The following is a 23,245-nucleotide window of genomic DNA, read 5'->3' as shown; positions in this document are numbered from 1 at the left end:
GCAAGTGAAATATGGAAAATGAAATATTGACAGCTCACACTTGACCCACATGCGATATAAAAAGCGAATGCCGTGAAGTGGTGAACAAAATGCATGTGCTCGCGTAATAAATGAAAAGGGTGGTGCTCGCGTGCCCACGCAAAATGAGAAATAATTGCAAATCCATCCATAAATAGAATTACGGAAAAACGTTAAAAAAAGCACACAATTAATTTAATCAATAAACAGTAATTAATAAAAAAATAAATATGATGAATGATAATAATTTGTCCACAATCGTATTAAAATCAAAATTATTCGAATTTAAATCAGGTGAGTCGTATCAGACGATTATCGGTCACGAATGATATTATCGATATCGCGCTGATTCCCTCAAATCGTCCGTCCTTGTGCAACCAAGCCTGAGACATAAATGTATCTCGGGAAGCATTGCACGTCGAGTCCCGAGCCCGTTTTCAAAGGAAATTTCGTATCTTACGACCGTTACGTCATCGCCCCAGAGATAGCGGGCCCGATTGGCACCTTGTTTCCGATTCTGACGTATATAAATTCTCTTGGCGATTCCGTCTCGGTACGCTGCAACGGCATCAAAATTACGACCCTTACCTGATCACGATTCCATGAATCGGCCGCAAACTCTCCCGGTGCGATCTCAGGAAATTCCGGCTGCACCTGGCACGTAAGCGCCGACGAAAGCGGGTAAGTTCACTGCTGCATAATGACGAACGATGATTCACGAGTAAGTCGCACGCCGACCTAGCTCCTCGTCTCTCTTCCCTATAATGCGGCGAGTAACTAATTCATAAGGTCCTCGGTACCTGCAAGATTATGAAAATTGTATTAACCTGGATAAAGCCGACATATCACGCAAAAAGGCGATCTGCGGTATCGAAATCTCTAAGAAAATGTAAGAAATTATAACTTGTTTTTTATATTCTCAAAAAAGACATCAGCGCAGGATGTATTAGTCAGAATAACAGAATTAAGAGTAGTAATAAAAATAGAAGAAAAAGATAATTTTTGTTAGATATATGAGAGAGCACGATATAAAAAAAATTATCCATCCAAATGTCGCAAAAAAATATCTAAGCTTTCCGCGTTATAAAAGTGATTCTGTCATCGCGTATATTTCTCATTCATGAAACGCGGAGTGCTTTTATAAAAATAACAGGGGCCGAAAAAAAATGGAACGATTCTTGAATCGGTTACGTTCCAATTTCACGGTACCTCTGCTTTACCTCCACGTCACGTTTCGTGCGAAATCGCAAAAAGAATGGCAGATACGGTTGGAAGAGAACAGACGGAATGGAGAAAGAAAGAAATAAAAACAACGCTAGCAAACTAATAATGTAAGCCCATAAACTTTCTTTATCTTTCTCTCTTTTTGTTCTCGGATGAAATGGGCGGTGTTATAACATAAAGATATGTTACTTCGCCAATGAGATCGAGGAGATGAGCTCTAATAATCTCGCGCGAGACATTTCGGCATGATTCTTCCTTCGCAGAGTGATAAATCGGCGTAAAATTCGCGAGTGAAAAAAAACGCGTCTGTGATCAACGCGGTTAGATAACCTTACGATATCTCATTCCGTCTTAACGGGGGGATTTTTAGACTCGTATTTTCCGTGTCGTCGCAGACTCCATTAACAGCAACGTCGTTAGCCGAGTTCTGCCCGACCGACCGCAACTTTCCTCGGCGGAACAAACCCGGGGACGCGGGTCCTCCCGTTTCGACGGAAACAACGTTAAAGAGATGGGGAGAATTTTCCCCCTCGCGGCTCCGTAAGACAAAAGTCTTACAAGATATAATATCCAGCAGCGACCAGTAGCTTCCAGTTCTCGAAGAAATGGCGAAGAAATAATTCAAAAGTTTCTCGCGAAACAGCTTGCGTTGCCCCCCGCCCCTTCCGTTCTTCATCTCACCCAGTCTGTCGAAAACGAATTCCTCGGAAGTATATTTGGCGAACTATATGCATCATATTGCATCGTTAATATTAGCTCGTAGTATAATATAAATAATAATCGAATCCTCTGCGATTAATGCGCATTTTTTTTGTGCGTCTCCAAAAGATTTCAGAGATCACGTAAACCGTATGACGAAGAATACAGAAAAAAAATATATATATATATATATATATATATATATATATATATATATATATGTGAATTGTATAAAGTGTGCGTTGCAAACTTGCGTGCTGTCGTATGACGCGTTTCAAATACGTCCGAAATGAAGATATTTTCTCTGTATAGTATATCGATCGTCGCGTTACGCGCGCTGTCGGCGGTATCGTTATTATCGTTGCTCTATGCATATATATAACTCGCGAAGCAGATTTATTCCATTTTACATCGCGTTTTACTACTACTTTCGTGCGGAGGATGTTATTCCCGGCCGATATAATAGACGACGCTCTCTCTTTCTCGTAGCGAAACGCGAGGTCGATGCACCATTGACTCTCCGCGCGCGCTCCACCTTTTCGTCCAGAGAGATCATCTGCCGCTCCTTGACCCTAGTTTGCATCACGTGCCACAGCAAGTGGGATCAGGTACCATTTATCCACTCTAACCGGTTGCGATGCCGTAATTCAAAGCCGTTTCGACGACGAGCATTGTTAGCGAAGGAAGATATCAGTGTCGGTTTAAAAGACAACGTCGAAATAGAAGTCACGTCGGCGGAAAATAACTTTCGCCTATCGTCGAAAAAAATATTTCGCTCTGTCACCTCGTAATAACTCTGGCCCGACGCATTTCATATGCATCAAAATTTGTATACCGATCGAATCGAACACCGGTGATACAATAGAGCGAATTTAGCAGCAGAGAGAAAAGAAAAAAAAAAAATTCTTTATGATGAAATGACATCTACATGAAATTTTAAATATAATAATATATCTAAAACTAATTTTTCTAATATAACCTGTTAAAATTCCTATTTATGAATAATGAATTAATATTCAAAATTTATTTACTTAATAAAAATTTGCCTCTTTACTTTATTTCCTAAAAAAATGACCGCGTAAAGTAAAAATATTTCGAATATACGTGTAGTGCAAAGAGTAATTTGACTGAGAAAGCGAAAAGAGAAAATAATATGTATTTCAAAAATAGCAGTGGCTTTGTATCGCGTTGAGGCATATAGCTTTCTAAAGGCCAAAACGGATCAAATTTATTTGATACGGCCAATCGTGCGACCTCTCGTTATTGTAACTTTATACTCGGCTATTGGATATTGGCTAGAGTCGTGCGCAAATTTAATCGGCGAATTTAACTGACATTATCCCTACGATCCTTTATAGATTCATTTAGTTCATCATACTTTTCAGAAGATTATAATGCTGCTTCTCTCTTTATATATTAATAATGGGTGCTGTGTCATCATCGTTATTTATATTGCACATACAGTTGTCCGCAATAATATCTATACATTTCCCAATATTTCCTAGAAAATATACATATATATCTCTATCTCATATTCTCTCAATTCTTTTATGGTGTCAATTTTAAGATCAATAACACTAAATAATGCGATAGCATTATACTTATATATATTAGTAAAGTAATTGATTTTTAATTTATGCGATAAAATTTTTATAAAAATTTAATTTAGTCTACATATATCTAATAGATAAATATATTTTAGATGCTAATTATAAACCTAATTTCTTAGAGCACCTAATTGGCATTTAATTATTATGTTATCTTTTTTTCCTTTCAAATTATTTATGTATTTTTTCTTTTTAATTATAATAGATCCAATTTATAATGTTAAGTCGGCCTTTCTCGAAAATTAATTTCCTATAACCGTTTGAACATCTGATTCCAGGAATTCCAGCGTATAATTAGCAATTTTTAAATAAGTCGGACTTTATTTTGCACTGATGAAGGGGGCTAATTTGATCATTCCCTGATGACACCGTGAGCATTGTCAGTCGGCAAATGATATCAGTGACAGTGAGATTAGTGCACTTGATCGCCAGTGGTACCCATCAAAAGGGGGAAGCCATTCTGTAGCTCGGTGACATGTATTGTACGTAAACGTGCCTTTTGTCATCCAATTGATCCTGGAATGTGACATCTGCGCCACAGGGAAACTAACACGCGACTATTCGATGGCGTCTTGGTCTCGCAAATCAGAGTTCCGTCGAAATATCGCGGAGAGAACAACGTGTTAAATCTTAGAAAAAGTAAAATAATCTATTTCTTTTATCTTTAAATAATACAAAAAAAGCGCATGTTTTTTTCAAAGATGATTGAAGTTCTTAAATAAAAAAATCCACATATATTAAAATTATACATAAAATCCACGTACATAGATATATTAAAATTATATATAAAATTAATTAAAATAGAATTTCTTTCCTTCTTTGCAAAAAAAACGCAATTAATAAAATAATTATTTCAAGTTTTTGCGTCAATTCAAGGCCTCGGCGCGCCATCGATATTAGATCACACGATAAAATTAATGAAATAGCCGCGCGATTATGTCACTCCGGTGAAAAGCGTAAGGTGTTTGTGCATATTAATTGCAACCCAATGCTGCACTGTACACGATCAATTTAGATATTGTCGGAAGTAATTGCGAATTCGAACAGCCCGACACGTCGCACGACATTTAACGCCCAATCGTTATATAGTCTCGAATACATATGCGTAAAAATAAACGTGATACAAGACATTGTATTTGTCCTCTCGTATTTTAGCTATTCTAAATTTAATAAGTATCATTGATTCTACCTCTTACGCGGCGCAGATGAAACGAAATTTTGCAGCGACCTGATTTAGACATCGAATTTCGTGGTTACGCAATAATATTAAATAATTATTTAAAAAAGATGAAAGATATAATTAAGTAACAAACTCGATTACTGTAGACTAAAAATATAGTACAAAATATACACATGTTTTTAAATAATATTATTAATATTATTTAAAATATATATATATATAATATTTAAAGGTAAATTTTATAGAAAAATTAAAATAACCGGAAATAATATTTAAAGTAATAATAATACAGTTTAGTTGTATTCTACTGGAAAATGCGGAAGAAAATATATGTACCTCGAGTCATAATTTTCCTGCAACTTTTGATATTTCTGAATTTTTAATTTAATATCTATTTTTACACTTTAAATCAATGATTCTGAAACTTTTCGCGCTCGCGGCACAATAGCTTTTCCCGTCGGATTTGCTGACATATCACGCTATATTCAATAAAATATTTTATAAAAAACTTGATATTTTTATTCAGTTAATTTATTTAATTTATTCATAAGATTATTTTATTTACATCAATACTAGATGTTCTATATTTTATTGAATATAGTCCTTGTAATTAATTAAATAAATACATATATTATAGAACTTTCACAAGAACACTTGAAATTTCCACGGCAAACCCTTTGGAAATCATTGCTTTAAAGATACAGTGAAATCTTTTGTGAAACTATTTAATTTATAGTTTTGTCGAAAGTTTCTCTTTCAAACTTTTAAGTGAGAAATTGTTCGTTTCCTGTCAATTTAAAGTACAAAATAGGGGCTCAATTCCTAAATTAAATCTAACAAAATTTTCTAAAATGCAGAAATCATAAGAAAATTAAACAAAATTCCAACTTGGGACACTATAAAAAATATATTACTGTCTAAATTTTACAATTCATAAAAATATCTTTATGGTAATAAAAACAGCTTCTTAATCTCCCTGAAATCATCCTGACATATGTGCACGCATCGATACGTTTTCCAAAGAAACCATGAAAGCGTCACGATCATATATAGTATAATTATATTATTACTATTCGAAGAAATCCAATAGCAGCACGGGGAATATTTAATTACTTAATTATTTAATTACATATATAGCAAAAAGCATAGAAATATTGTAGAAACGTTCTCACGTGTGTACTAGTCGCAAGGTTAATCGATATTAGATATTCTTAGTACAAAGAGCGTCATATCGTGCCGTCCGTCGAGCGACGGTGAAAATTTATCGTCCACCATACAAACGCTTTTAATAATCAACTTAATATAAACGGTTTTACTTTGGTTTTACTATAGAGAATTCTGGAGCAGCGATACGAAAGTTCTGGAATTCGCACGGAGACTTTTCATATTTAACGAGATTCCTCTTTCCGGCGCTGACCTCGCAAATTATTCATTCTGGTCTCATGATGTTCTTTTACCGATAAAATCCTCTTGCTGTTCGATTGCCACGGATTAAGCCGCACCAAATTTCAATCTCTCGCGGCCGAGAAGTTCTATCATCCGTACAATTCGATTAGCAATTTGAAATTGAAGTGATCAGTGTATGTCACGAGATTTATATAAAGTTTAGCACTTCTAAAGCAAAATTTTTTTAGGATTTTTTTATTTCTTTATGATATTATTTCTCTATTATTTTATAATACAAACTACGTGCGTTTTATTAATAATTATGTGTATTTTATTAATAATTATAAGTCAGATCGTAAATATGTTATACATTTAAAATCTTAAAAAAAAAAACTGTTACAATTTGTCTCATAATTTCTCATAAGTTCTTTTTAATAAGCTTATTAATAAAAATAGATATGTTACAAGGAAAATTGCTTCGATTATGAAAGTAAATGAGCACGATATGACAGAGAAAAAGGTGAATAATGTGCTTGAGAAACGGCGATCGAGAGTTTCGCGGATTAATAAGAGCAAAAAGTTAATCTTAACGGGGGAATAAGAACGCGATTTACTAGCCGTTCTCGATAATAAAATTAGCCGGTTAACCGGTCTCCGGTGCTTCGTTATCATGAATTTGCTACTTTCTTTTTTTTCCATATGATATTACCAGCCGATATTTACGTAACGCGAAGTTTTTCGAAGCATAATGAATTTTTTTATTATGCGGAAGCACGTGACAAATACATACTACGTCCCAGATTTCCGTACAATAATTGCATTTATTTTATGAATAATATGAAACCGAAATATGAAGAATATAAATATTGATCACTACAGGAGAAAAGAATATTTTTGATCATTATATAATTTGACATAAGGCAATATAAAAATAAATATGTGTCACTATTCACACAAAGAATATGGAAAGTTTGAATCTGAAATAATCATGGAAAGTCTGAGACGTCTGTTTCAATTACTAGCATGTAATAATTATTTGCCCGTAACGTTGACTTACTCATCTAATTAGATAAGACATCCCAGCGATTAATAAGAAGAGATAAAAATGCAATAAATCGTGAGAAAGTTTGGAGTTTGCACATCGAGGATATTAAAGCGCCGCATGCACAAGAATTTTTAACTTCTCCTTGAAATCATTTTTACACAATCGTCGCCAATCAGCGCTCGAAATAGGATGAAACGACAAAAAAACATATATTATTTATATTACATGTATAAATAAAAGAAAGAGAAGAGAAATGTTAAAAATTGTTACTAGCGCGATGTGCGAGTTTTATTACGGCTTACCGTCAGGCAAACTAATTAGCATAATTTACTCAAAGAGAGCAACAAGGATCGATCGAATAATCGATGAACCGTATATGTGATAGCTTCCCTAATAGGCCACATGTTTTCCTTGGTTGTAGCTTGTAAACGAACCAAGGGTATAGTAATCCGATACTAAAGTGTCAAATATAAGGAGGGTGTGATGCGACTCTATATAAAGGAAAGCGGAGAAAAGGTCTATCGCGAAATAAAAGGAAAAGAAGATAAAAAACCGCGAGATCCATTAAAAATTAAATATGGTTACAATTTCTCCGTTGTCTTGTTTCTCCTGTTGTCTTCGCTTGTTTATTCAAGTTTTCAATATACGCGAGCCTGAATAAACGACTCTTCCATGGCACGCGATATATCGACAAGGATGCAAACTGACAGATACAGACGTCGCAACATTTCCTCTAAATGTCGCGCGTATAAGAATGAAATGATATGGTATTCTCTGCACGCGGCACACACACACACACACACACACATATATATATATATATATATATATATATAGATATCTCAGAATGTTTTCAGTATAACGCCGCGAAAAGTACTATGGAGCCTGTGCACACATTTCTGTTTACTCGCTCAACGGAGTTACATAGACGACCCGATGCTAGGCGGAAGAAGGAAATGACGTAGCCGGCGCGAACTGCAACAACTGAAGTACGGCGGCTGCACGCGGTGTTAAATTACCACGATATTCCATTACAACGAATACTGTCCGACCGAGTTTATTACCGATATTATTTCTTTTATCATGACATTTTTATTTGTGCACAAGGTAACGCCGCGATAAATGGCAAGTAATGTAATTTATTATTAATCTTATTAATAGAATTTATCACAAAGTTATAAAATTATAAATTATATATATAAATTATAATTCATTATTAATGATTTTATTATAATAGAATTTGTCAAAAAATTATAAAAATTATATGTATTTAATTTTATAATTTTCTGCTGATATTATATGTATAAATATATCGTGCTGAAAAATCTAATATAATTATTACATATATATGTATATATGCATATATTGTCTCTTTCTCGCTAATAATATAATTTTTTTTATATTATATTAATTATGTATATATTTATTTTTGTCACCAGAGTTAGATAATTATTATCATTACTAAATCTCACATTTAAAAAAAATCGAGGCACCCTATACATGTGATAGATTTTTTTCTCCCTCCTTACGTATATATATTACGGAAAAAAATTTTTGAAATTATTCAAAATATTCAATTTCACTGTAATATGAAAGATATATTGGTCCGCAAGATACATTTCTCAGGAAGAGAGAAATGTCGCATTTTCGAAAAAGTTTTTCGTTTATTGGAAAACCTTATATTCGCGTAACGGTGATCTATCCGAATACGATGTATTCGGATAACACAGATTTGTATTTTATACCATTCCATTCGACACGTACCATATGTTACGGAAATACAGTATCGATTCGGCGCAATACGTTCAACGCGCTATTCTTCTCATTTTTTCCGCGAGAAAAAAAAACAATGACGCAATCGCATTATATTCGACTTTAAATATTTTAACCAACTTCCACGCGTTTCTAAACTAAAATAAAATTCAATGCAGATATGTAAATAGAATTCGTAAATTATATTATGCTTTAAACTGCGCGATAGACGGTGGATTTGTAATAATATAATAATATGCACAAATTGAGATAATGATATCAATAATATAAATATTTATATTTTCGCGCGGCCATCTTTTTTTGCCGTAAATATTCAGAGCGCATCTATCTTCATAGGAAACATATAAAACGAAAATCAGATCAATCATATATGTCGAATAAAGAAAAAAATTTATTCTTCTACTCTCTATTATTACAATTATTATAAATATCCATCCTGCGAAAAATTCTCGCGCAACAAATATTTTTAGATTCCAAAAATTTCTCTAAAAAGAATTCTCCGCACGAGCAACTAGAAAGGAGAGACATTACACTTACTTCTGGTATCGGACGATCCGAGGTGTCCATCCGCTCGCCGCGATTCGACGTGCAATCACGGAGCACCTTTAATCGCGACGATGATAACATCGGAGGGGTGCCGTAACCGTCACTCGCGCACCTGTCCGAGTCCGCGCGTCGCAGATGAGAGACAATCACGTAAATCGCAGCACCACTTCGCGGAATCGCGCTAATCTACGAATCTCTCCTCGCCGGCACGGACGCGACTCACACAGAAACGCTCGTCCGCGATGATCTCCGTCGATGACGACACCCGCGGCGCGAATCCGCCGGCGATTCAAAATTCCGTGCGGACGCCAACATGCTCGCGAAAAGCGCGCGAAACGGATATTGCGCGAATTATAGAATGAGGGAAAGAGAAAGATAGAAGAGAAAGGAAAGAAGACAGAGAAAGAGAGAAGAGAGAGAGAGAGAGAGAGAGGAGCGGGATTCGAAAGACGATGCGTGAGCGCGGGTGAACGAATTAAAGACACGACGCTCTCGACGACGACGGCTCGAAGTCGTCACGACGACTGGCGAAACCGTCGGCAGAGAGCGACACGACAGCCCCCGGCGGCCGGGTCTGACGCATGCGTCCTCGCCACCCCGTGCCCAACCCTGTTGTCCCAGAGACGGCCACCCTCGCGCACGTTAGCTGACAGCCACCCCATTGCCTTTTCCCTTCATCCGCGTTACTAACTTCGTCGTCGACGTCCCGCGACGTTTCCTCGGCGTTTCCGTGCCGCGAGGGTGAGGACGAGGTGCGTTGACCACCATATCGAGCCCGTGTGTCACCTCGGCGATCTGTCTACAACCATAATCGCCTCTTTCTCCTAGTCTCGTTGTTACTACCAACTATCGCGATATATTCCTAAGGCTTGCTCGTCGGAAACGCACTGCTTGCGTAATTGTATGCGTGACTCTTAGTGTTGCTAAGGGAAGTTTTAACATGCATTACAACGAATTTAGTGTCATCCTCGCGCTTTTTTTTTTTTTTTTCGTGGAAATCCGCGCAATCATAATTTACTCGTATGAGCGTTCTATAATAATTGTCGTTAGATATTCTTTTCTAAATTTTTTTAAGAGTTTTAAAAAATTTCTCGCTTTACAGATTACACGTGCTTTATAAAGATAAATAAAGATAAACGAGAAATTGTAAGATGCATCACTTTATAATATTTTTTAAATTCAGCTTATCGTTAGTTACAACTAGATAATTATAGATGCAAGAGAGAGAAAGATGATTAGATTAAAAATTGATCAAAAATCGTCCAGCAGTCCTTCATAATCCGGAGATTGAGAAATAATATCGGTTTGTCGCATGAAGGTCGAATGAGAGGCTATGTTTATATGCATATATACGCTGTGTACATCGCCAAATGGAATTCGATTCCGATTGACTGTAAATCGAGAGATCGCGTGCTCTCGAAATTCAACTTCCATTAACCACGCATTGTAATTCGCACCCGAACAGGAGGGCCGTTAATTGGCTGCATCGTTAATAATCGACAGCGCATATCGGGAAATTTAAAATCAAGTACGCACCCCGCTCGCGATTTCGTCGATAAAATCAAATTATACAATTCCGAATTAAGCTCGCGAGATATGACAAAAAAAAAAAGGATTTTTCTCAGCCATTATTTTCATCCAATTCCCCAAGATCTATCGAACCGTAAATATGTATTGTTCGGCGCGATTGCGCGATTATTAGTCGGTCGAAAAAAAAAGGGCCAAGCGGATAAAAAGTTTTAATGACTCTCTCCCCCCTCTCCTTCTACCTCGCCCCTTATTGTCGCTATGCAAAAAATGTCGCGCAAGCAGCAATAATAATCGCATGAGGCAGGAGGCGACCGCGTTTTTGGGCGGAATATTAGCCGAAGATTTACGACGAGTTCTAATCGGGGTAAATCGAAAGAAGGTATACGGAAAGGAATCGGGGCTACGTCGAGGGCTATGTACACATCAATCACAAAGGCTTCATATTTTTTAAGCTCAAAGAAGAATGATTGCCGCTCCGCGCGCGTTTGATGTTTTAAAGCACACTGCCTCAAAGCTTTTACGAGCTCGGATTAAAGCGCGTAATGCGATCGCGGCTCACTCGATATCGGACACGGTCCTTAGATGTGCATTATTTCCTTCTGTCATTAATTACGTAGCTTTATGCGCGAGGCGAGCCGGTTCCGCGCACGTATTCGTGCCGTATATTAGCCTGTATTTGATTGTTGTAATTCGATCTATGACCGAATATCAAGACCTAAGAGATTGAAAAATATTCAAAATCGAGCTGTATGTGAAACTATGTAGTCGAAAATATGCATTTGAAATGCTTTAACAATTTTTGAATATTTTCTGTCAGACTGTCTGCGACACGACAGCACGAAATATAGCAAAAAAAAAAAAAAATGAAAATGTAGGACTAGCGGACTCGGATTCCCTTTAATGGAACGTAAAATCGCTTCATTTCTCGTGGTTTCGGTCAAAGTCTCTGCAATTTATGCAGCGAAGAGAACGAGAAATTACGTAATATGGCAGGAAAAAGGAATGCAAAATTAAATGGCATAGCTTCATCTCGTGCCTAGAAATGTCCAGCACTATTATACTTGCACCACTATTACGAGAGAACGATATATCCTAAGCAGAGAGAATATATTATTTCTGTCCTCTCTGAACCATTTCTTCAAAAGTCCGAAGACACCGCTATCGCAGCGAATTGTAAGAGAATAAAGAGAATATATGTACAATTTTCCATTAAAAATTCAATGCATGAATGTCACATAGTTCTTCCTGTTACTTATTCAGACATTTCAACGAATAGTTTGATAGACAACAAAAAAAGTTTTCGCGGCGAAAGAAAGATTTATGTCGATAATTATGTATTTCGATAAATTTTATGATTACCATATGATATATTTGATTGATATTATTTTCTAATCATGCAATTTGACATATTGTCATCAAATTTCGTACGAAAAGTCATAGTCAAACGCATTTAGGCTCGGGTATATTATATTGCCCTTCTATCAGTTTATTGATCGAGCGAACAATAGATCAAAATGTCACAAAGATCTAATTACCGAAGGCGTTATGTGAATAGATTTTGCACGTGCCTGTTGTCGCCTGCTGTTGTTTGTTCGCCGATTAAATCACCTTGGGGTCCTCGGGGAACAATGAAATTCGAAATGTCAAAGCTTTGCCATGCAACAGTAATAAAGCGATCGTTGGAAATAAAAATAAATCAGCAAGAAAATCAAATATATACGAACGTAAATAAGAAATGTACAAGACTCAATATATGAAAGAGATCGAATAATAAAAATAAAAATCTCTGGAGAAAATTGCTTTTTCAATAATATCTCGTTTAATTAAAAAAAATATAGCTGTCCAACGAATATTTTACAATGCTGATTTCATATTTTGCTTTTATTTTTTTTTTTGTGTAGGACAAATATTACAGTACATTACTATAAGTTTTCGTGTGAAATTTTGTGGCGATATGTCAAATTGCATGATTATAGGAAATAATAATTACAGCTTGTACAGTAAAAGTTTGAAGAACATATCACATAATAATAGTAAAATTTATCAAAATAGAAAATTGTCGAAGTAAATCTTTCTTTCGCCGCAAAAACTTTCTTTTTCTATTTTGTTTCTCATTCCGGTTATATTCGCAATGTTCAAAGAGATACATGTAAAATCTGATTGTAAAGGCTGGCAATATCAAATATATAACATGATATCTCTAACGCAAAATACACGATGTGTGGATTTAAAAAAAATTTAAGATTAATAAAACGAGATATATATATATATATATATATATATATATATATATATATAAATAATGTTTGTAAAAATTTACTTTATTTAAGCAAGCATGAATCCTTCAATTGGAGTCTCGGAAATTGCACTGTCTGCTCGATCCACTTTGCCACGGTGAGTAGTCTTTGTTCGTGAAAAAGCGGTGCCATTAATTGCAACGATAAAGGTAGCCCTCTACGAGAGAGCTTGATCGGCACGTTGACCGCGGGCAAACCGGCCATGTTCGCAGGTTGCGTACAGTAATCCTGGATCAAGCACTGCGTCTGATTGTCCAGCTGCGTGAATTCGTGGTAACATGGAGCCTCGGTTAACGTAGTCGGAGTTAGCACAAGATCTATATTACCGTTCCACAAAGCGTCAAAATCTTGCGTGATTAATCTACGTATCTTCATTGCTTTGACATAATATTCCTCGGAATTCTCCGCCAATAGAAAATAATTTCCAACCAGTATACGACCTTTAGCCACGTCGTTGAAGCCTTCCGATCTGCTCTTCTTGTACAATTCATGAGCCGAGCTCCATTCGTCGGCTCTATGACCATATTCTATGCCGTCGTAACAGGCCAAGTTGCTAGCTACATCGCATCGATTTAAAACAGAGTAACATGCTATGGAATAGTCGGTATGAGGTAATGATACTGGGACGATATTGGCTCCTGCTTCTTCTAGATGATGAGAAACCTCGTCCCAACAAGCCTGGATCTCTTCGCTTATGCCTTGCACTCTGTATTCCTTTGGTATTCCAATCCTGAGATTACTAATATCTATCGTTTTGGATAAATTAATCGGCACATATTCCTTTTGTACAGTGGTAGGATCTGCTGGATCAGGCCCAGCTATAGCGTTTAGAATTAATACCGTGTCATCTACTACTCTTGTGAGAATGCCAGGCGCATCCATCGAATTCAACAATGGGATAAGACCATAACGTGACACTAAACCATAGGTTGGTTTTAAGCCGATTAGGCCGCAATAAGACGCGGGATTGCGAGTAGAACCACCAGTGTCAGAGCCCAAAGCTGCGTAACAAGTACCTGTAGCTACGGCAATTGCAGAACCTCCGCTGCTGCCACCTAAAATAAGCAATTGTAATAAAAAATTAATGTATTCAATAAAAATTATTACACTAATGCACTCTTTAATATAAAGCACTATTAAAAGAACAAAAAGTTGAACAATGACTAAACAGACAATGTACCTGCTATGTACCATGCATCCTTCTCACGTAGCTTCCATTCCTTAATCGATGAATCGTCCGACTCGTACGAATAAAATTGCGACTGTACTTCCGAGCCCCATAAATTCTTGGTTGGACCATAAAAGGAATCCACGGTGCCAGAACCCATGGCAAACTCGTCGAGGTTAGTCTTGCCGATCAAGACGACTCCCTGCTTCCTGAGCCTCTCGTAGACCGTGGCATCGTAACCGGGGAAGAAATTGGCCAACATCCGTGACGCACAGGTCGTAGGTTTGTCCTTGACGCAATAATTGTCCTTGACGGCGACAGGGATGCCGTCGAGCTGTCCCAGCAACGAATTCCGTTGTCGCCTCGCATCGGCATCGCTCGCCTGCTTGCACGCGACATCGCTCGTAACGGTGATGTAAGCGTTTAGAGGTTTGACGAGTGTGGTTAACTTGACGCAAGCCTCGCAGATGTCGGACGGTCGCACCGCGTCATCGTAAATCCTCCGACTAACCTCCCTGATCGGTGCAGACAGCAGCTTGTTCATCGCTCGTCCCGCGTTATGTCACTGCCGTACATAACCTTTCTAAAGCCGGTGCCGAACGAGACATAACCTTCGATATATCATAATTGCAGATTAACAAAATATAAATATAATAAATCAATATTTTGTCAAATTAATAATTATTAATGTTTGTTTTCCTCTTTTACATTGATACATCTTATATTAGATTGTTTTTCTCTTTCTTTTTCTTTAAGAGAAAGAATTTGAAGGAACGTAGATATAAGAAAAGCTCACTTTATAATCCTTGTGCTAACAAAATAGTAAAACATGCACGCACACAATTCTTCAGCAACATTCCATCAACGTACGAATGCGAATGTGTGAATGTGTATGAAAGTCATAAAAGAGACAAATTTCGCGCATGCGTAATAACGTAAATGCTAGCAGACGCTTTATTGGATAAATCAGTCACGTCATCAGTCACGTGTATATTTCATTGAAAGAATGTCTTTAAACCCCTCGCTATTACACACACGATAGATTTGTTATTCATAGGCGTGTTTTACTGCATATTAGCACAAGAATTATTACAAATAAAGCTTTGTCTGTGTCTTCGTCCCTTCACAAATCTTTTTCCTCTTAAAAAAAATAAAAAAAAATTTAATCAAAAGTTTAAACATATTTATATAAAAACAATTTTATATAAAAAACATAAACAAAAAAAAATATATGTATATATAAAAAAAGAGAAAAAAAAATCTTAAATAATTAATTGAGAATATTAAATTTACGTTCTTCAATCTACTTGTAATCTAATTGCGTTTTATTATAACTTTTTATGCAAAATTTTATGGCAATATGTCAAATTGCATGATTACAGAGGAGATGATATAATTGCATGGCAAAAATTTAAAATCAAATATATCACATAATAACCATAAAATTTATCAAAATATATAATTATCAAAATAAATTTTTTTTCTTTTATGAAAATAAGTTTACAAATGTATATATGTATAATATATTAAATAAATTATTTTTCTAATTATATATTTTTCAATTATTTATCTTATCATTTTTCTATATAAATGGACAGTGTATATAAGAGAAAGAGAAACACACACATATATATATATATATATATATATATATATATATATATATATATATATGGGAAAACACATTCTATATATAATTGTATATATACTTATGTATGATTATACGTATGGACAATTTTTCTTTTGAAAATTTATCGATAATAATAATATGTGTTTATCCTAATACTCGATACGTACACACACACACACACACACACATACACAACAGAAATCCGTGTGTACAAGAAATCTTAGAGAGGACATTGCTTTGTATATATATATATATATATATATATATATATATATATATATATATATATATAAGTAATAAGGAAAATATTCAGAGAGATTCCGAAAGGTTGCTATTCATATTTACATTTGAACGCTAACTGGATCTCCGATCACATACAAATATTGGAGATGTTAATTGCGAAAAGTATAGATTTCAAGTGTTTCGACGTGATCGATTACGTGTGTAGATTAGCAATATGTCATCAACGTCTGATACATCTGATCAAGAGAAATATAAACGCGCTACCATATGCAATGTATTCGCAAGTACGCCTCTTGATAAAGCACCCACAAGACGTTATACGACATCCTTATCTCGGATCGATACGAATTCTTCCTTAAGCGAAGGCAAGATCGAAGGCAGCTTACAGTCGCAAATAGCAAGTAAGGATTTATTGTGAAAGCATAATTATATTTTCGAAAAATTCTTCTTTTTATGAACGAATCGAGTTATTTTATAAAAAAATTAATGATTAAATCTGTAATTAATTAAACTTCATTTTTTCATATTAAAATAACGAATTATACAATTGGAAATATAATTTACATCTCCATTAAGAATGTAAAAAATAGATTTTTCATAAAAATATGTTTCCAAATATCACATTAAAATAAATTATTTGATATCTATAAGTTGCGCACAACTAACTTAATTCTGATGTGACAGAAAAGGGAGGAGGAAAAAAAAGGAAAAAAGCTGTAAAAAATAAGACAAAACAATATAAGAAAAGAGTGATTCAATTAAATGACATTAAACGAGTAACGAGTACCGAATGGGACACCGAATCGGAAGAGTCAATCGAGGAAGCTGTAACAAATCCAGAAGATTCTATCCGCAACGAAAGCGACGATGCTTGCATAAATTTATTCGATGATCCGTGTACGCCGGAGAAAATTCGACAAGCACCAATCACATATGAATCTCCTCTGTACCACTCACCGATTATACGTTCGTCTAGAAGATTTAAGTTAACTCCTAAAAGAAATATTATCGCGCAGCACGATGAGTTGCTGCCAGTGAATATACCATCGTCGGAAGTATGGAATCCAGAAGAGACAGATAGAGATGAAGTAATACTTGTCAGTATGTATCAGAAGTAAAGTATAAGATTTTTACTGGAAATAATAATTCGGATTTTTGTTAATAATCGTGTATTTAATAGATATTCCTTTCAATTTCAATTTTATTTTTTCTCGATAGCACGATTCTTATTAATACCTTTATTCTTAATTTTCTCGCCGTTCTTTATCAAATTATTTGTCTTTTTTGTGGCTGTTTTATCTATAGTTAGAAGAAAATATATAGTTATAATAATTATAAATAAATATATTTTACCTATAATCAATTGATTACGTAAAATACTTTCATAATTATACTTTTTTATTGTAATAACATTTTTTGCGGATTTACTCATTGAAATATGTTGCAATTTTAGATCGTACGAATAACGTGAAAACATACTGCCCTAAAGATTCTGTTAAAAAAAAATCGCAAAGTTCATTAAAAATTTATTGGAGTGCCATATATCCTCCAGGATATTTCTCAATGAGCGATTTACTTTGGGAAGAATTTGTCAAAAAGAATCGCGAGGAAATATCTCAATATTTAGCACCGTCCTCCTCCGCGCGAGTACCAGTCAAAAAGTATGATTCGGAGTTTCTACGCAAATTTCCTGATATTTCTCCGAAATTTGAAGGTCTTCCAGTTCTACCAGGAATGACATGCATTCGAGGATACTCGGACAGAATTTCGCAAAAATGGGTAACGTATATTGATAAGCCGAGCAAATCCGAGAACAAAAAAGATAATGCACGTCAAACGAAGGCTCGAAAGAGAAGTAAAAGAAAACAGAGAGAGAGAGCGATAATGTTGCAATCTGCACGGAATGAAACTAACTCTGTATTCGATACAGAGGATGAGATAGACGTCGAATTCGAAACTGGCGGCCGGGATGGTAACCGAATGTCCTTCTCTGAATTTCGTCAGAAACGAAAACGAATAGTAGAGACGGTCTCTGAAAAATCGTCTTCAGAATCTTGTCACTCGCAAATGCAGAAAAATTAAATGATGCGTTTTTGTGTTCTATTTCATTATTTATATATTTATATATAAAATGTTTTTGAAATTTATTTTGCATTTATACTTGTTACTATATTTCGTATAAATTTATAATGAAAAAATAATTGTTAGTATTTTCTGATTATGTTAAAGATTTGTTCTATAAATCTAATAAATTTATTTTTCATGCATGTTTAATGCATATTGGATACAATAAAATTCTTTTTTTTATACTAGTTTATGAAATGTATTACTATATGCTATAGTTATTCTTATGCATTTATAATTATTATTATTTTTGTATATGTTATATAATTCACATGTGTATAATTATATAATATTAATTTAATAATATTATTTAAAATAGGCATAAAAAGAGCTCCTTCTCTAGCGATTCTCTTCTTCTTTCGATTCTATATTTAAATGGATATAATTTACGGCATAAAATATGTAAACAACTAATCATGTGACCTCAAAAGGAAGATTATATTATTCCTTTTAATACATTTTTTGTTTCACGCAATCAACATTGTAAAATTGCTGATTTTCTTCCAATATACATACATGTTCTAATCGCCGAGCTTTTTCTATCTGTCAAATCAAAATTTTCTAAAACATTTTACAAAATCGTCTTTGAGAGTCACTTCGTTTAGTGCCTGTATATATACAAAAAATATTCTAATATTTTTATTTTTGAAAGCTTGTATTTGCCGTAATTATCTTCGCACAGGTAAGAAATATAAATATATAATTATTATTTTTATATATAAATATAATATTATTATTTTCAAGTCTCTTATATTTTAATCTCTTTTAACTAAACAAATACGTAAGAAATAAATTGTTGAAACTATTTGTTTTATCTTCTTACGATCAAAATAAATAATTTAAAAGTATCTATACATTAACATTTTTAACATCACCAAGATATTATATTAAATCACTTTATTAGCACGTGAAAAATCGAAATAAAATTCTTGTCTGAAGTTGTAATTTATTATAAAATTAATGCTCTTACATTTGATTATATTTATATTATATATTTATTGTTTAATGTATATCATGTTTTTTTACATTCTTAGAATGACAAAATTAATATATATTATGATAGTTCTCTCTATTGCAATTGCAAACCGAAGATGCAATCAAATTAGGATAACAACTGACACAAAAGTTGGCAATGACAGAAACAAATTGCATAATAATACTCTTAAAAACATAAATATAACAGAAAAATATTATATGCTTACAAACTTTTATAATAAAAATATTATAAACTTTACAACAACTGATATAACGGAGAGATTACTGATAGAGAGTAAAAGATACAAAATACATCATAAGATTGATAAATTTATAGCAAATGTCATTTTAAATGGTCTAATTTTTTATGTGATGCTTGTAATATATCATTGTTTTTTAAAATTTATTGAGCTAACAAGAAATTTTGCGGAATATAGACAATTAAATTATATATATTAATTAAAAGAAAAAATGACAAAAAGTTCTTCAAGACGAAAGACTGTTGACAAAAAGCAAATAAATTTGCTCCATGTGAAATGTCTGACATTATTTGAAAATTTTTGTCAAATATAATATATGTGAATGTAATTATATTATAGAGATAATTATTTACTATCAAAAATATGCTACGATACAAATAGATAAATTTTAATGTTTCTGGTCAATTTTAATAAATTCTCATAAAAATTTGCAAAATTTATGAAATTTATCACGCTTTATATTTACTGTCATTATAAATAATACAAATATAATATAATATATATAATATAATATAGTAGATTATATATTGTGTTAGCATATATATGTATAAACATTAAAAATTTAAATATTTGTTGTAGACGTTTCACATTAATTTAATAATATGCATTTTTTATAAATATGTATTTGTACTATAAACGTGTATGAATATTTACTTTCTCTTTTTATATATTTTATTTTCTTTTATTTATTGTTCACTCACACATGTACACATACATAATAATTAAATAATAATTTAACAATAGATTTTTTATGCAAATAAATTATAAAATTTTAATATTCAACATAATTTTAACATCTATTGTATTCAAGTTTTGCTTTCTTTTTAATAAATATATCTGTTAAATTGCAATTAAACTTTATATTTTATTCCAGCTTTTATACGTTTTACGATATCTATCATATTTAATTAAGATATAAACAAGATTCGTATACTAAGTCTTACTATTTACTGACAAAAGTTTTAAATAAAAATAAGGTCATTTGTATGGATGATTTACCGTATATATGAATACAATTAGACGAGTTAATCTGAAGCGATAACAAGAAAGATTCTGTTCTGCCTTTAATAAATCACAAGAAATACAGCCATTGTGATTTCTAATAATTCGTTTATGTAACGAAATAATTCATAACAAATGAAAAATCGTAAAGTGTTTGATGCAAATCATGGATAAAACGGAAGATTTATGGCCTTATCTTATAAATACGGTTAGATACGGTTTGTGCATCGGGTACTTCATAATATTCTTCTATATAAGTAAGTATAAGTCGTTGGTCATATAATATAAAGATTGTATTGGCTACTGTGAAATTTATAATTAATAAATTTATAATTATGGATTCATACATTCAAACCGCGATAAGATAAAAAATTTCTTTATATAGTTTCTGCAAAAATACTGCATGAATTAAAATATTAATAAATTAATTTTGCAAATTTAAAAAAATTTATGCAAACTTAACTAATCTTTCCTTTTCTTATTATTTTCTCCTTTTCTCATATATTTTTAAACATTTTTTAAAAATAAATATATTAGTTTTTTTTTAATACTAATTTAGAATTATATTATAAAATCGTTTGTAATTAATTTTATTTATAAATATAAATATATTGCGCGATAAATATGATATCTTGATCATACAATTATATAAATTTGTGATATAAATTTGCAAGAAATAATATAATTTTGCAAAGTTATATTTGGCCTTGTTTGGTCAACAAGCACACTATTTGTTCTGTTTCTCAATGCCAAAAAAATCTTCGATTTTCTTTCTTTGATTCTCCAAGCGTAATCTTGCTTGTAAAAATAGTATTATTTCCGCCGTTTTGCATTTGCACTCCTGATCGACAAATATTGACCTAATAACGATTAACACGTCCTTGATAACCCCACCTTTATACATATCGATACTTTCAACATTAATCAGTCTGACGATTTTTTTCTTGCTGATGCTACAGAAAGTGGAATATCGTTTTTCGTTTTGAAAATTTACAATGCAATAATATTTCCTTTTCGTCGAATGTGCACATTCGGGATTACGGATTCGCGGGTTTGCTAAACGAAATCGTTCCGTTGATGGAACTTGCATCATATCTCGACATATTTTCAACGTTCGTTATCTAATCAAGTCCACCACTCAACCGCTGAATCTGATCATTCTTTATTCAATCAGTCTAATTTTTACTCTGCACTCGTGCGGACCTCTGTTTTTGATATTGAAATTCGCGTGCACGTTAATATTGTGTCCAATATGGAAGAAACGGTTTTGGACACGTTGGAGAATGATAGCATAATACCTGAAGACGTGCAAGAGAAATTGTCGAGACTGCTCGAAAGATATCAACAGCTGAGCGACGAGGATAAAGAGCAGTTTCAGAAGGGCGCCGTTGACGTATTGACGAAGACTCTGCGAAAGTTACCCGGCAACTCGATTTTATCCACGTGGCTCGCGCCATATGAATCTTACATTCTATTCATTTTCGCGGTATCGTTCGTGGCGATTCCTCTTGGTACGACATTTCCTGCATCTCGAAATGACGTTTGACTTTATGTATAATAATAATGCAATATATGTCGACAAATTGTTAATGACAGATAGATATCTTATTTCTAGTAATATAACATATTGAAAATATAAAATAAAAATTCAACAGTCGACTGCCTAATTACATATCCAATATGTTTTCAGATTATTGTCCTATCTTCTACTAATTCTTTTAAAAAACTGGCCTTTCTTTTATAACAAAAATTTTGTTACCCATTATTTTTTTTTAACATCTTTTTTTTTATCTTTTTGCAATGAGTTAATTGTAACTTTGTCGTGTTCGTAGTGTTGGGCGCCCGTCAATTGTACTGGCATACACGGGAGCGAGAGCTGAGTCAAACAGAGAAGAAAAAACTCAAAAAACAAAAAATAAAAGTGAGACAACAAAATGCGAACATGAAGAAGAAACAGCAGAAGACGACATAACATATGTTAATCTTATATTTTAATGAAAAAAAAAAAAAACTTATTGACGAAAGTGAAGCAAATTCTTATAATCAATTCAAAAAAATGCATGATGTTCTATCTATCATAGACAAATTTAATATATGTTGAAATATTTGTATATATATTTTGAAGTATGATTGTATATCATTATCCATGTATGAATATATAATAATATATAAAGTTATATATATATATATATATATATATATATATATATTCATTACAAAATTTACAATTCATATTTAATGCATACATATGATTTATACATATATTATAAAAATGTTCTACTTTTATTTTATAGTAATATTTGCTACATAAAATGAAAAAACTATTGTTTTTACGATTTACTTTGATTTATCTTAACTATGTATTATATTATAAAGTCTTGATATTGTAATATTGCATGTATATTATCTATCTCTTTTTGACAAATTAATTATAATTAAGGCAAGTGGAGCATATATAAGAAATATTAAGGATTGGCATAAAAAAAAAATTTATTGTGCCATTTTTCATTGACGTAATCATTATGAGGTATACAATAA

General features: G+C 33.1%; 3 protein-coding genes across 4 annotated transcripts; 2 read left to right on the top strand and 1 right to left on the bottom strand.

Annotated features, from left to right (window-relative positions):
* Nucleotides 1-612: 612 nt before the first annotated feature.
* On the bottom strand, nucleotides 613-15,383 carry LOC126857442 (glutamyl-tRNA(Gln) amidotransferase subunit A, mitochondrial). 2 transcript variants are annotated; one of them, XM_050606871.1, is made up of 3 exons: nucleotides 14,486-15,255; nucleotides 13,329-14,360; nucleotides 613-818 (listed from the first exon to the last, which is right to left on the bottom strand). In XM_050606871.1, the coding sequence occupies exons 1-2, from the start codon at nucleotides 15,015-15,017 to the stop codon at nucleotides 13,330-13,332; spliced, it is 1,563 nt and encodes a 520-aa protein (XP_050462828.1). In that variant the 5' UTR covers nucleotides 15,018-15,255; the 3' UTR covers nucleotides 613-818; nucleotide 13,329. The 2 variants fall into 2 exon arrangements, with proteins under 2 accessions (XP_050462828.1, XP_050462827.1); XM_050606870.1 differs by lacking the exon at nucleotides 613-818 and adding an exon at nucleotides 15,270-15,383 and having other exon boundaries at nucleotides 13,309-14,360; nucleotides 14,486-15,084.
* A 1,038-nt stretch (nucleotides 15,384-16,421) lies between these two features.
* LOC126857449 (uncharacterized) lies at nucleotides 16,422-18,628 on the top strand. The gene is made up of 3 exons (XM_050606886.1): nucleotides 16,422-16,747; nucleotides 17,031-17,447; nucleotides 17,800-18,628. The coding sequence occupies exons 1-3, from the start codon at nucleotides 16,561-16,563 to the stop codon at nucleotides 18,426-18,428; spliced, it is 1,233 nt and encodes a 410-aa protein (XP_050462843.1). The 5' UTR covers nucleotides 16,422-16,560; the 3' UTR covers nucleotides 18,429-18,628.
* Nucleotides 18,629-21,693: 3,065 nt separating this feature from the next.
* Nucleotides 21,694-23,180, top strand: LOC126857471 (uncharacterized). Its single transcript, XM_050606928.1, has 2 exons — nucleotides 21,694-22,218; nucleotides 22,540-23,180. Exons 1-2 carry the CDS (start codon nucleotides 21,960-21,962, stop codon nucleotides 22,677-22,679), a joined length of 399 nt encoding a protein of 132 aa, XP_050462885.1. The 5' UTR covers nucleotides 21,694-21,959; the 3' UTR covers nucleotides 22,680-23,180.
* The last annotated feature ends 65 nt before the right edge of the window (nucleotides 23,181-23,245 follow it).

Source organism: Cataglyphis hispanica, chromosome 21, assembly GCF_021464435.1.
Source record: "Cataglyphis hispanica isolate Lineage 1 chromosome 21, ULB_Chis1_1.0, whole genome shotgun sequence".
Taxonomy (NCBI): Eukaryota; Metazoa; Arthropoda; class Insecta; order Hymenoptera; family Formicidae; genus Cataglyphis; species Cataglyphis hispanica.
Note: the sequence above shows the minus strand (reverse complement) of the source record. Positions and strands in the feature narration are given on the sequence as shown.

Excerpts from the sequence above, each read along its gene's own strand:
- LOC126857442 (XM_050606870.1), bottom strand. The coding sequence starts at position 15,017 with ATGAACAAGCTGCTGTCTGCACCGATCAGGGAGGTTAGTCGGAGGATT. Across the intron at positions 14,361-14,485 it reads GGATGCATGGTACATAGCAG|GTGGCAGCAGCGGAGGTTCT; the intron begins GTACATTGTCTG and ends TGCTTATTTTAG.
- LOC126857449 (XM_050606886.1), top strand. The coding sequence starts at position 16,561 with ATGTCATCAACGTCTGATACATCTGATCAAGAGAAATATAAACGCGCT. Across the intron at positions 16,748-17,030 it reads CTTACAGTCGCAAATAGCAA|AAAAGGGAGGAGGAAAAAAA; the intron begins GTAAGGATTTAT and ends CTGATGTGACAG. Across the intron at positions 17,448-17,799 it reads AGATGAAGTAATACTTGTCA|ATCGTACGAATAACGTGAAA; the intron begins GTATGTATCAGA and ends TTGCAATTTTAG.
- LOC126857471 (XM_050606928.1), top strand. The coding sequence starts at position 21,960 with ATGGAAGAAACGGTTTTGGACACGTTGGAGAATGATAGCATAATACCT. Across the intron at positions 22,219-22,539 it reads GTTCGTGGCGATTCCTCTTG|TGTTGGGCGCCCGTCAATTG; the intron begins GTACGACATTTC and ends TCGTGTTCGTAG.